Source organism: Prionailurus viverrinus, chromosome D1 (assembly GCF_022837055.1).
Source record: "Prionailurus viverrinus isolate Anna chromosome D1, UM_Priviv_1.0, whole genome shotgun sequence".
Taxonomy (NCBI): Eukaryota; Metazoa; Chordata; class Mammalia; order Carnivora; family Felidae; genus Prionailurus; species Prionailurus viverrinus.
Genome location: NC_062570.1, coordinates 39,958,713 through 39,971,034, shown reverse-complemented (window position 1 = coordinate 39,971,034; position 12,322 = coordinate 39,958,713). Strand labels below are relative to the sequence as shown.

Below are 12,322 nucleotides of genomic sequence, written 5' to 3'. Positions count from 1 at the left end.
TCCAAGCAGGTTCTGAGCTCAAGTTTTAAGCTGACCTTTAAATTTTACAACCAGTCTGCTCCCAATCGACATATCCCCCTCTCATTTCCCTGAGGAATAGCTTGGCCTATGCTTCAGCACTTTCAGTGTGGAATTTCTTGGCACTGCATTGTATTAATCTGCTTGGTTTCAACTCCGGTCGCCTGAGTATTACCTTTCAGTATTGTCCTTCCACAGATGAACATGTAATACAGATTGAGAGCAAGAATGACATCTAGGTCACAGATATTTTGCTCCTTTTGGGGTGTTCTTTTGCAGATTCTTACTCAGTAGTTGGATACTTCCCTCTAAAGATGTAGTTTGAGAACAGTCCACTAGCTCCTGCTCCTTTAGATAGGTCAGTTACACCCTCAGGTTCTGCATGGCTGCCTGTCAACCTGCATCAGCCCTATAATATAAACACTTGGGCTTCTAATTCTTGCAGTAGCTATCTTCAGACATTTTGCCCATCCCCAAAGTCTTCAGTATTTCTAAAAGTGGGTTGGGATGGGGGAGGCACCACATTGTCAATGTACATCACTTTTACATTTTTACTATTTCAAGGCTGTTACTTTGAATATGGTTTCTTTTTCAATTTTATCACACAGTTGACAGAGTCTGGACATGGTATAATGGAAGAGCCAGAGCTTACATTAGTAAGCACCAGTGATATCAGTATTGCTGAAATGGAGTTTGCAAACTTAACCCTAGAAGAAAAGAAAGAAAATGAGGCAGAAAGCAGCTTTCAGGTAAAGGTCATAGCTCCCTTTAATGTGAATACACTTCATTTACACAGCAGCACACAGCTGAGAATAAGGAATTATTTATGATGCTGTAGATTTCATTAGGGCTTAGAAGGGCTGAAACTCATGCCTTCCATCCCCCAATAAAAGATGTAGGAAACCCTGAGGCACAGAGAAGCTCTAGAAGATACATAAGTAAATCAGACCTAATGGGGATACAGAGTAAGTGCTATTGCAAGTTTATTTTCAAATTATCAACTTGAGTACAACAGATTTATAGTCCTATTAGCTGCAGGTTCCTTGTACTTTTCTCCACTGCAAGCGGACCATTCCTATGGGGCTCACTTCAATTCTTAGAAGGTAGTCATTGGAGGAAATCCTGCTGTAAAGCTTATAATAGATGAATTCATGGATTACAACAGAACTACAGTTGGAAACTGAGCAAGTCTAAGTCACCACTCATCAACTGTTTCAGTGTATTAAGTTGCCCTGTTACCAAAGTCCCAGGTTGTACGTGCTACTACCGTGGCAGGACTAATGTTTCTGTAGCCTGATGCTAAATTAGAGAATTCATCTTAAAAAAATAGTTCCACACCTAGTATTTGTTTCCATGATTACTGAGAAGGGTAATGGGGAGGCAGCAGACAAGTGCAGATGCAGAAGTGGTATAGAAGCACTTGACAAGAATCAGGTGAGGAAAAAAGCTTTGGGCTAGAGGCTGGGCAAAAGCCATTCTCTAACAGAGCTGGAGAGTAAAGCATTTTAATAGGAATAGAACTATAAGGACTTTCCCTTCCCAGAAAACTCCAGCCCTGCCATTTAGATGTGAGAAACCACACAAAGCAGTGAAAGCAGAATAGGAACTAAATTCATTGGACGCAGATTCCTACACTGTATTTGGGGATTGAGAATAGGCATTCAGCTTCCCATCTCCCCCAAACAGCAAATCTCCCTCTACCAAAGGGAACCAGGGGTTTAGGAACTGTTAAGGTTAGTGGAAGATCATTTACCTATGATTTTATCTATGATTTACTTGTAATTAGGTGAATGAATTTCTGCCTCTTCTATCAGAAAAAGAAACCTCAGATTATCCAGTATCAGAGCACTGTGTGGAGGAGCCAGTGGCAGTTTCGGCAGGTATGCCTTGAGCATCTGAAAGGGTCCCCTGCTCAACCTCTCAGCCTTCACATTCCCCACAATCTTGTAGACTGCCAGCACAAAAGCGTCAATGAGCTAAAAATAAGCTTCAATTTCATCTTTAAACAGAAACCCTGCCAAAGTTTACAGCTATACCTGGGAGCTTACAAGAAGCATTTGTAAAGAGGAAAAAATCATTTATAGAGAGATCTTCCCAGAGACAGAAAGAAATAAAGAGTAAGATTTACCTTTCTGAGAAATCTCAGATCAAAACAGCTAAGGAGAAACCAACAGGTATGTTCCCCACATCTGCATCAATTCTCACAAAGAGCATATAGCAGGGTAATATTTGCCAGATCACTTATTCTCTGCTCAGGCTCATCTGTGAGTCGCCTGAAGGGTGTGAATAAGGTCAGAGTGTCACTTCCTGAAGACAGAAAGACTGCACAAGCCCACATGCGTCAAAGGGCTTTAAGGTATGTATATGTTTCTGTGTCGTGTGCGGTTACTCACATTCCTTAAGTATTACTGAGAGTACGAAGAATATGTAAGAATAAATTTCTTACAGATTATACAATCAGTTAGCTGAAGTGAAACAGCAAAGGGAAGAGAAAGCAAAGCAAGATGCATATGCCCAAAATCGAGCAAGGGCAAAAGAGTTTCATAAGGTGAGTGAGGCCCCCTATAATCTTTCCAGGTCTAGGGCACTGCAACTGTTAATTTCATTTTTCTATTCCCTCCACAGAAAACACTAGAGAAACTTCGAGCCAAAAATACGTGTTGACTTTCTACAAAATGTGTAAAGATTCTTTGTTTAAATTATGTGTAACATAGGTGAAGTTATTTAAAGTCAATAAATTTTTATTTAAGAATTTTAACATGGGATTCCTTCCACTCCCAAGCACCGTTGTTCCTCTGAGTCAGAATCACATTCTTCAAAATAGCCCTGAGAACGAGAGTATACATTGGTTAAATTTGGGAGACATTTCTTTCCCACATGGCTGTGAAGGAGCTAAATCTTGTATCTCCTCAGGAAAACATAGCAACACTGAGTAACTATTATATCCTATGGAGAACTTCGATATCTGGTCACAGCGTTAAGGGCTCTTGGTTTTAGCCCCACAAGCCCTCTTTGAAATGACCTATAAATTAGACCTTTAAATTTTTTCAAATGTGTACATACCTTTTAAAAGGAGCTTTTGTTCAATCCACAGTTGTCACCATCAGTTCTATCCTATAGAAAAGGAATAGAAAAGTAAAACTCCATTTCCAGAGATGATCCTGTAAATAAAGCCAATCTCCCTCTATTAGATCTATTATTAATATTACAAGTTGCCCAGTTACTAGTAACAACAGAAATCTAGGCATGCACCATTCAAAATACTATGTATGGTCAGATGAGAATTTGAAATATGGCTGTTGTAAATGTTCCCAATAGGCTGAACGCTAGCAAAGTAGCATAAAGAAAGCAAGCCTAGTGGAAAAATTTTTTATGGTCATGTCCACAGCAAATGAGAAACTACATTCTCAAAGCCTTGGTAATGACCATTATACCATTCAAGATAAGATAAAGAACTAACTTGCCAGAGTTCTTTCCCTTGGGCTTCTTTAATCTCCACTTGAATATGGACATACTTCAGGTATTCCCCACCTACGGACGATTTTAAAGTTTAGACTAAATTTCTCAAAATGTGGTTTTAATTAGGTTCCAAAGTAGCCGGATACCCAGTTCTGAACTAATACGTATTGAAATTTCCAGGCTTAAAAATGCAGAGTTGGAATAATTAATTTTTCAACCCATTCCATTTTTTTATGTTTTTTGGGGGGGGGGGGGCAAGAGGAGGGAGACACACTTCAAGCTCTGATCTGTCAGCACAGAGCCCAACGCGGAACTCAAACTCCTGAACCACGAGATCATGACCTGAACCAAAGTTGGACACTCAACTGACTGAGCCACCCAGGAGCCCCCACTTATTTTTTAAATACTGTATTTATTTTGGGAAGAAAGAACATGCCAGTGCGGGAGGGGCACGAGAGAGAGGGATAGAGGAGCCCAAGCAGGCTCAGCGCTTATCAGCCCAGAGCCCGAACTCAAATACACCAACCATGAGGTCATGAGCTGAAGTCACTGAACTGACAGAGCCATCCAGTGTCCCCCAGATTTCATTTAGATGGATGTTCAGAAAGGCTACTTTCATTCAGCCCAGTCAGAGCAGTTGAACATTTTGCCCATCATCATAACATCACAAATCACTGGCAAGTTGTATAAACACACATTAATATCTAGGGTTTTTTTTTTTAATTAGGATACAATAAACCACCAGGATTAGCTGTTGCCAAAATTAGGTAAACCAAAGCATTAGGAACATTAATGAAGTGTTATGAAAAAAAGCTTTCAACTCCTGTAAGATTGGGCACTTGAGGGGAATCTTACCTGCAATCTTTGGGATCCAGTTTTTTTTTTTACTTTAGGGCCCTAGAAATCAAGTTTTAAGAATTACACTGATTGCTGTTTTGGCAAATGATCTACAAAATTGTTATCCCTTAATTGCTTCCAATATGGGAAAGTCTTGTTACTTCCACTCTACTCCACAGGCCTAGCAGAAAATGTTACAGGTCTCATTGTCACCACTGCAATAAACCTGCTGTGATGCAAGCATTACCTGTGTCTCAATGTAGCCACATTAACAATTCCTGGACACCATGAATGATAATGCCCACTTCCACCTTAGAATGAATGAGGCTTTTAAAAATTTCCTCTCAAGCTTATGTATAAGCTATACAAAGGTTTCTGATTCCGTATAGAAGTCCTGCTGTTTGCTAGCAATAAAAACACCCACCAGAAGCAACAGAAATAGAAAGCCTTACATGTTTAGGGTCAGACTACATGGACCCCTGGTTCTCAATTTCAAACACCCTAGAAAAAAAGAGAAGCATTAGTTCCTATCAAAGATGATCTCAAATTCAGTAATATGAAAAACTATAGGAATACTGTTTCAATAAAAATACCAGGTTTAACATGCACGAAGCCAAGAAAACCAACGATGCCAGATACTGAATTGATATTGCACTGTCCTTTGAACACCCAGCAGGAACACGCTGCTGAATGCAGATACCATGCAGTGCAATCATGACTGAATTGTAAACCCCTGTACTTCAAGGTTGCAACACCACTGAGAAACTTATCTCTAGAGATTTAAGTTCTTGTAATATGTAATTTGACTTTTATTCCTAATTATCATTCCAATGAGGCAACTACATTAACTGCATCTGAAATTATAAATCTAGTCCCCATTATCTTTATCCTGTCTCTGTATTATACATACGGAACTATTAAGTCAAATACTAAAAGAAATGATGCATTAGAAATCAAGACTGTGGCTTGTGGACTGTGAAATCAATCTGTAGCTCAGATTGCTATCAGGCAGAATTTAAATTCAATATCTGTACTGTAACATATCCAAATGCACAGGTTATTAGGATGAACCATAGCAATGGTTTCATAAGGATACAAGACGGGAGGGGGCATTTTCATGTTATTCCCTAGACATGCAGTCTCCTCGGTTTGTCCAATTCGGTGTATAAATATCATGGCAAGTACCTTTGCCAAGATCTCGATACCTTTTTAATTTTAGAGAACACACAAGTGGGGGAGATGGGCAGAGGGAGAGAGAGAAAGAAAGAAAACCTCAAGCAGGCTCCCCGCTCAGCGCAGAGCCTGACACAAGGCTCAATCCCATGACCCTGGGATCATGACCTGAGCCAAAATTGAGTCGGACTACTCAACTGACTGAACCACCTAGGCACCCTAAGATCTAATACTTCTGTGGCATACCCAAATAACTACGAGGCACAACAGTAATGGGATACCGTACTCACAACTCACATTTTTTCAGTACTTTTGAATTCTTAATAAATTTCAACAAAAATTAAACATTCCACCTACCTCTAAACGTAAATGAGTTCAAATCATATTCACCCCTACAGATAAAATACCAAATAAAAGATTAAGAACAATTTAAATGTGTGATTAAAATCTAAAATAGGTGCTTAGCATCCAAATTGACAACCATGGGGTTTTTTTTTTAAGCTATCGTCAGCTCCGTCAGAATCAAGTTTTAGTTCATGTCTGTAATCATTCAGCAGTTGAACAGTTAAATTCATCATGTGAACTGTAACGGTGCCCCCAAGATTACACTGTCCCCAACAAAACTTACCTAAACTAGCATGCCCTGAACTATACAGATTCTTGGGATACTCCAATACCTAAGATTTAAAATATATGACCATTAGGTCTTTCAATGTTTTAGCAGATAGATGTCTTGTAGTTCTTTCCCACAGATCTAACACATAGTTCTGTGAATAAAGGAAACCACACATATACTCTATGAGGCGTTTCCAACGATGTAGGTCTACAGAAAAAGCCCCATCGGGATAGACCTCAACCACTGTTTACAGTTTTAAAACTGAAGATTCCACAAGAAAACAATTAGACCTGTGATCTGCTCTAAATCTGAGTTCAAAATTGTGCAAAAAGCCAAACATCCTATTTACAACAAACTTATCCCATAATTTAATCGCATGATAAGGATTTTCTGAATGGTTGGTTACAAGAGTGTATACTGAGATAGACATGCAAAGTACCAAGTAGCTATTCTAGAACCACCAAAGGAAAAAGATTTCCATGTCTAAAGTCTTGATTTTTACAAACTCCAATGAAATTCCCAGGATTACAGCAAAATGTTTAAGATTCTGCCTCATTTTAAGAACTACAGTTATTTGACTTAAAAAATTTCAGGAAAATATTAATATGGCTGTACTTATGTTCTTCCCATTTAGGAATCCCTGGAAGATAATAAAACAAATTGGATGATTGTGAATTAATAACCTTTCCATCATTCTCGTGTAATCATTTCTAACATTACACTATTAAGTCCTAAACCTCATTTTAGATTATGCATTAGTTTAAGCTAACGTAGATGCTTAAAGTGGGAATATCCTGCATTCTGATTATTGCCATAACCTAAGTTACAGTTTGGGGACCCCTTCCTGCAAGTGAAGTAAAGCTTACATCTGTCACTATAAAATGTATGAACTCTAAAATCTTTTTCTGAAATCACGTCATAAACAAATTAAAACTGGGAAAATGTCTTTCAACAATGAAACCTGTAGAGGTTTATATTATCTGATAAAGTACATTTAAACAAATCTGATCCAAAAATTCACCAAAAGACATTCCTTCACTGAAAGCAGAAGACATACCTTTAAGTCCAGGCATTGTGCTCTCAAATGAAAAGCCTACAACAAGAAGGCATCTTTGTTTTATGTCAACATTAAAATCGTAATACTAATTCACCATAGTTGAGAATTCCCTTTTGCCTTGTGCTTTAGTCATTCTACAGTCCTGAAACCAACTTTCAAGTTTATCAAACCCCCCACAATCACTTTAGTTGGTTGTAGGGATCTTGTTCCTTCTTACATGTATCAAAACTCATATTGAGCCATGAGTTCTGGGTTGCAAAAGAGGATTTATTTTCTGCACTTGTCTAAGTCTTTGTCCACAAAACTGAACAAAAACAAGCACAAGTGCAATCAATACAGCGTTATTTAGTGGCATAATCAGCAATATACAGTGGTGATGAGAAGAAAATTGTAGTTGACACAGTCTAGGTAGTTAGGAAGTTCTTATTACAGTAACACGTTTGACACTAAAGGTCTTTGTTTGAATAAAAATGGGATAAAAACGGCTTCAGGTATCCTGAGGAGATGTCAATCATTAGTGATTACATTTATAATAAAGGTTTTCAGGAGATAATCTCCATACTTCTTTGCTCAAAATGACACCTTTAAGCTCTTGCTCTGAAACAAAGTATGGACAAAAACAGTAGGATCCTGTTTATTATTTATCAGGTGATTATTTTTGCTATGCAAGTCTTAATTCTTTTCTACATGTAAACAATTCCACAGCTTTAAAATGCTTTTCCTGATAATTCAGAGTTTCACTAATTTGTTCAGGTTCTTTTTATTTTCTCCTTAGATTCATTTTTATCACTGACATATATATTTGCATTTATCATCTTTATTTTCTACGAAAAGCTGTTTTTCTGTGCTGTTTACCTTAACATTCATATTCCTATCTCCTTTTCAGACCATTCTATCCTCTGTCCAATGTTTTTGGACCTTGATGTTCTCCTTTTAGACACAGCTGCTTCTTCAGTATATTCCTCTTGTTCTAAATACACATTCTTCTTTGGTGCTTCAGAACTTACTATGAAATAATTATGGTCCTGCATAAAAAACATCCATATTAAGCGACAACTAAATCTTACTGCTTTTGTTATCCCACATAACTTAACTCTAGGCTACTGAAAAAAACCTGGAGACGGTCTAAATGTTAAAAATCCAAATTCAGCTTCTTTTCCTCACTAGACATCCTAATAGCAATTACTGAAAAGCCCATGTTCTCACCAGGTGAGTATCCAAATAATCCCTATTTTTATTTCCTGCACCAAATCTATTAAGCTTTTCAAAAACTAAATTCAGAATCTAAGATAGTAACTAGTAGAATAAATTCCTCCTGTACCAACTGCTATTCTAAGACGAAATAAGACAAAAATGTCACTTACCACCAATTTGATATCACATTCGTCATCATGTTCAAGATTTGTTGCAAGATCATCCTCTGCTCTGTAACATTAAAATATATCCTCACTCAGATGACAAAAACTTCTAGAACCCATTAGTAGTATACTATCATGATGCACAACTGAAACATCAATACTAATTAAAAAGAAAATTTACGCTATCCTGTGTAACACCCCAAAATGGATGTCTCATGTGCCAAACTCATAGCTCAACTACCAACCCAAATGGTTTACTGTAAAATATAAACAAATTGATAGCATGATATGGAACATTAAAGTTCAAAAACATTTAATTCGACAAAACCTATGACCAAAATTATTTCACGCGAGTAAACTTACTCTGACTCAATAGGAGAGAGAGATCCATCATCATCCAAGTATTTATATCTACGACTGTCAAAATCTTCTTTTTCTAAATCTTCACCAACATTCATTTGTTTCAAGGATTCCTTGAGGTAGTATTCATACTTCAGCTTTTCAAGGTAGTTGAAAAATCCTCTTGCCACTGCTTGCTACATAAAAACGCTGTATTGTAAGTAATGGCCTCACAAAATAAAAAACTTCCCTGACTCAGCAGATGCCTTATGTTCCAAAATAAAGGATCCCTCTGCTAAAAACTCTTATATGATCTTTATTTACTCTGCCATATGTGGGCCACATATGCCAGATGCTGGTTTTAAAAGGAATTCGTGGTCTACCTAGCACATTACCAATTTACCTACGTTGGTATACCAAGAAAACCTAAGCACAGATCTTGTTTGCATTAAAAAATGTCTTTAGAAGCTCCCAAAGAAACAAATCTCTATAAGAGAATTAACTTAAAACAAAAGCTTAGAGAATATTCTTTCAAATATATCATCAACTCTAGAGCAAGAGACTTATGAATTGTGCAGTCATTTAACTAAAATATTTGAGAGCTTACTGCTAAGTAATTGTTGGGCAGTTCCATCAGAAATTGAGTATTTGGTATCAGAAGAAAATGGCCTATTCTAAAACCACTGCACATGGAAGGTATGGATAGGTTTGGCTTAGGTTACCATAAAACCACTGGGAATCATTTCAGTTTTAGGAGTGTTTAACGGCCTGATTAAATCAAGTGATTTTATATAAACAGCCTTGAAACACCTCATATATGGATATGTTCACTGAATAGACCAGTGAAGAATCCACTTAGGAACCCAAGTGGTATTTGTGCTGAAGGATGGGTTGTGGTCTTGAAGTGGCAGTTAGTACAGAAGAGTATTAACAAAGTTGCAGATTTTATGTTCTAGGTACATCTCAATTCTAAAAGTGGCCACCAAGGGGAGCCTGAGTGGCTCAGTTGGTTGAGAATCTAATTCTGGATTTAGGCTCAGGTCATGGGAGACTGGCTGTAGATTACTGCTAGAAAGCCTAAGACCGACTGCAGGTAACTTCTACAGTGAAAACTACTTCTGGGAATGGAATATAAAAAACAAGAACCACAAGTCTTAACTCTGTTCAAGTAAAGGGAAAGACCATGCTTATAGCTGTGCCAATATGAGACATGAATTCCTTACACATTTCGTCACCTACAAACACAAGTAGTTAACTCTGGAAGAGACTACCAAAAGAATAAAGAGATACAGTTGAAAGCAAAGTAGTGTCTGACCTTATTTATCCTAAATCAAGCAGGGCTAAGTTCTAGAGAAATCTAAATCCAGACATCTCCTGGAATGCTTGTGTCAAACTCCCTGGAACGGGGCTGGCAAATGTTGAGATTGAGCCCCACATTTTTCCGGCTCACCACTGACAGCAGAGACTGCTTGGGATTCTCTCTCCTCCCCTCTATACCTCTCCCCAGCTCGCTTGTGGGCTCCTTCACTCAAAAATAAACTTTACAGGGGCACCTGGGTGGCTCAGTTGGTTGAGCGGTTGACTTCAGTTCAGGTCATGATCTCACAGTTGATGAGTTCGAGCCCTGCGTAGGGCTCTGTGCTGACAGCTCAGAGCCTGGAGCCTGCTTCAGATTCTATGTCTCCCTCTCTCTGTCCCTCCCCCACTCATGCTCTGTCTCAAAAGTAAACATTTAAAAAAATAAACTTTACAAAAAAGGGGGGGGGGGCACTTAAAAGTGGCCAACAAATCATTTCAAGCATTTTGGCTATGTGTATCCACATTTATAAAATACTGACCTCAAAGGTTAAAATCTTCCTCCAAGGTAGTGGTTTTCTTTCATTCTCTGATTCTAAAAATGGGAACCCAGATCCTTTGTCTCTAACTTGTTTCCTATTTATTTGGGAGCGTCTAGTATTTTTTCTTCCTTTTGGTCTTCCCCTTGGTCTTCCTGTTGGCTTGTATTTCCTCTTTTTACGTTTCTTTTTTTTGAATCTTTCAAAAATAGCTTTTAAAGTCAATGGTCTTGGTTCTAAAGATGAGTCACTAGAGGAATCCTTTGCTTGAACACTTTCAGGTGAATAAACAAATTTTCTGATAGGGTTTCTTTGCCTTGGTTTAGGTGAGGAAGGGACACACTGAGTTTTAAATAAGCTGCTACCAGATGAAGAATTATCACTGGAAAAAAAAGGGGAAAAATTAATCACACCCTCTTGTATTACTGAATACTGATTACTGTAATACACTTTTCTTCCACAGACCAAAAGCAGGAAAACATGTTCAGAATAATTTTTAAAAAGATGGGCTCAGTACTAAGCCAACTATTTCGTTCTAACTACTGAAAATGGCCTATAGTGCCATGATCTCATAGCATTTACCAAAAAATGATCTCCCAAAAGAAAGAATATTAATTTCCAAAGACGGTCTTGTTTACTGCTAGAACTTGCTCTAAATAAAACTAGAGGAACAAAGTAAACATTTGACTTGAATACAGTATAAATGCCCATTTCCCTGTTAACTAGATATTTCCATCATATATATACATATACATGCCAGCATTCTCGATAATGTGCAGTATCACAAAGTAATTTTTAAGCAAGATCACCCACTGATGTCCATTGCCCGTTTGTAGGAGTAATTTCGTCAGGAAGAGACACCAAACTGGCCAAGAGTATTGCTTCCCTGGTTAAGAATGTATCCCACTGTTAATTATATAAACAAGCCGAAGACCTGTAACAGGTTTTCCTTTTCTTTTCTAATTCTTGAAAATTACCTTTACTGCTTACTAGGTAATTCAAATACAGTAAACATTACCATCAAATTTAGTCAGCTTTGTGATAAAAATCTAGTAATGGGTGATTAAAAAACTTAAAAAGCACTTACCTGTGATTTTCAATTTCCACAGCTGAATCAGATGCCATTATAGGGTTCAGAGAATTCATTCCTGTTATGTATTCTCCAAGCCCCTCTCCAAATTATTCATCACTTATTACTTGCTTCAGATTTCCGACAACTCGGCAAACATGATGTGGCTTCTCCGAACGAATGCTAACACAAACAGCTATTATCTAAACAAAATTTCACGTAGTCAGATAATGCCATTTTATGTAAATTAAGGAAAAAATCAAATACAAGGCCTTTAATATTTTTATATAGGAACTATCCATTTCAAATCAAAAATTCTAAAATCTAGAAAGTGAATTCATGGTTTCCATCTTTCAGCTGTGTCTTCTCAATCTATCCAAGTGGAATAAGATTACAGTACATTTCCAAAAAAAAAGTATTAAACATCTTCCCGTAATACAGAATGTAAATTCACTAGCCATATTGTGTGCAAGTATTAACACACCGTTAATAGCCAAAAAGCCATTTGTTAAGAGCAGATGAGCACTCCCAGGAAAAACTACATACGAAGGCAAGAGGCAA

The 12,322-nt window shown here is 37.6% G+C and overlaps 2 protein-coding genes and 8 non-coding genes across 45 annotated transcripts in view; 1 reads left to right on the top strand and 9 right to left on the bottom strand.

Moving 5' to 3' along the window:
• CEP295 (centrosomal protein 295) overlaps window positions 1-2,776 on the top strand; it is a 55,372-nt gene extending 52,596 nt beyond the window's left edge. For 7 of the 8 annotated variants that reach the window (XM_047878011.1, XM_047878012.1, XM_047878013.1 and 4 more), the window contains 5 exons: window positions 627-767; window positions 1,805-1,898; window positions 2,028-2,192; window positions 2,275-2,374; window positions 2,467-2,776. In XM_047878011.1, coding sequence (XP_047733967.1) covers window positions 627-767; window positions 1,805-1,898; window positions 2,028-2,192; window positions 2,275-2,374; window positions 2,467-2,653 — 687 coding nt within the window. In that variant the 3' untranslated portion in view covers window positions 2,654-2,776. The remainder of the gene's footprint in view (window positions 1-626; window positions 768-1,804; window positions 1,899-2,027; window positions 2,193-2,274; window positions 2,375-2,466) is intronic. The other variant, XM_047878015.1, reaches the window with a different exon arrangement.
• TAF1D (TATA-box binding protein associated factor, RNA polymerase I subunit D) overlaps window positions 2,739-12,322 on the bottom strand; it is an 11,083-nt gene continuing 1,499 nt past the window's right edge. For 2 of the 29 annotated variants that reach the window (XR_007156260.1, XR_007156261.1), the window contains exons 2-10: window positions 11,780-11,964; window positions 10,696-11,074; window positions 8,882-9,054; window positions 8,525-8,585; window positions 7,161-7,196; window positions 5,845-6,164; window positions 3,479-4,815; window positions 3,082-3,132; window positions 2,739-2,844 (exon numbers count right to left, since the gene is read on the bottom strand). Coding sequence is in view for 1 of the 29 variants with exons in the window: in XM_047878030.1 (XP_047733986.1) it covers window positions 3,085-3,132; window positions 4,333-4,374; window positions 7,161-7,196; window positions 8,525-8,585; window positions 8,882-9,054; window positions 10,696-11,074; window positions 11,780-11,838 (798 nt within the window). In the remaining 28 variants the exon portion in view is untranslated. Of the gene's footprint in view, window positions 2,845-3,081; window positions 3,133-3,478; window positions 4,816-5,844; window positions 8,186-8,524; window positions 8,586-8,881; window positions 9,055-10,695; window positions 11,075-11,779; window positions 11,965-12,322 lie in introns of those variants that run through there. The other 27 variants (XR_007156271.1, XR_007156273.1, XR_007156280.1 and 24 more) reach the window with 27 other exon arrangements.
• Window positions 2,916-3,042, bottom strand: LOC125147290 (small nucleolar RNA SNORA25). The gene has a single exon (XR_007145119.1). It is a non-coding gene; the product is annotated as a small nucleolar RNA SNORA25 (small nucleolar RNA).
• LOC125147298 (small nucleolar RNA SNORA32) lies at window positions 3,322-3,446 on the bottom strand. Its single transcript, XR_007145126.1, has one exon. It is a non-coding gene; the product is annotated as a small nucleolar RNA SNORA32 (small nucleolar RNA).
• On the bottom strand, window positions 4,072-4,144 carry LOC125147288 (small nucleolar RNA Z40). The gene has a single exon (XR_007145117.1). It is a non-coding gene; the product is annotated as a small nucleolar RNA Z40 (small nucleolar RNA).
• LOC125147292 (small nucleolar RNA SNORA1) lies at window positions 4,504-4,643 on the bottom strand. The gene has a single exon (XR_007145121.1). It is a non-coding gene; the product is annotated as a small nucleolar RNA SNORA1 (small nucleolar RNA).
• On the bottom strand, window positions 4,888-5,025 carry LOC125147289 (small nucleolar RNA SNORA8). The gene has a single exon (XR_007145118.1). It is a non-coding gene; the product is annotated as a small nucleolar RNA SNORA8 (small nucleolar RNA).
• On the bottom strand, window positions 5,999-6,071 carry LOC125147311 (small nucleolar RNA SNORD5). The gene has a single exon (XR_007145140.1). It is a non-coding gene; the product is annotated as a small nucleolar RNA SNORD5 (small nucleolar RNA).
• On the bottom strand, window positions 6,214-6,344 carry LOC125147299 (small nucleolar RNA SNORA18). Its single transcript, XR_007145128.1, has one exon. It is a non-coding gene; the product is annotated as a small nucleolar RNA SNORA18 (small nucleolar RNA).
• Window positions 7,363-7,489, bottom strand: LOC125147305 (small nucleolar RNA SNORA40). The gene has a single exon (XR_007145133.1). It is a non-coding gene; the product is annotated as a small nucleolar RNA SNORA40 (small nucleolar RNA).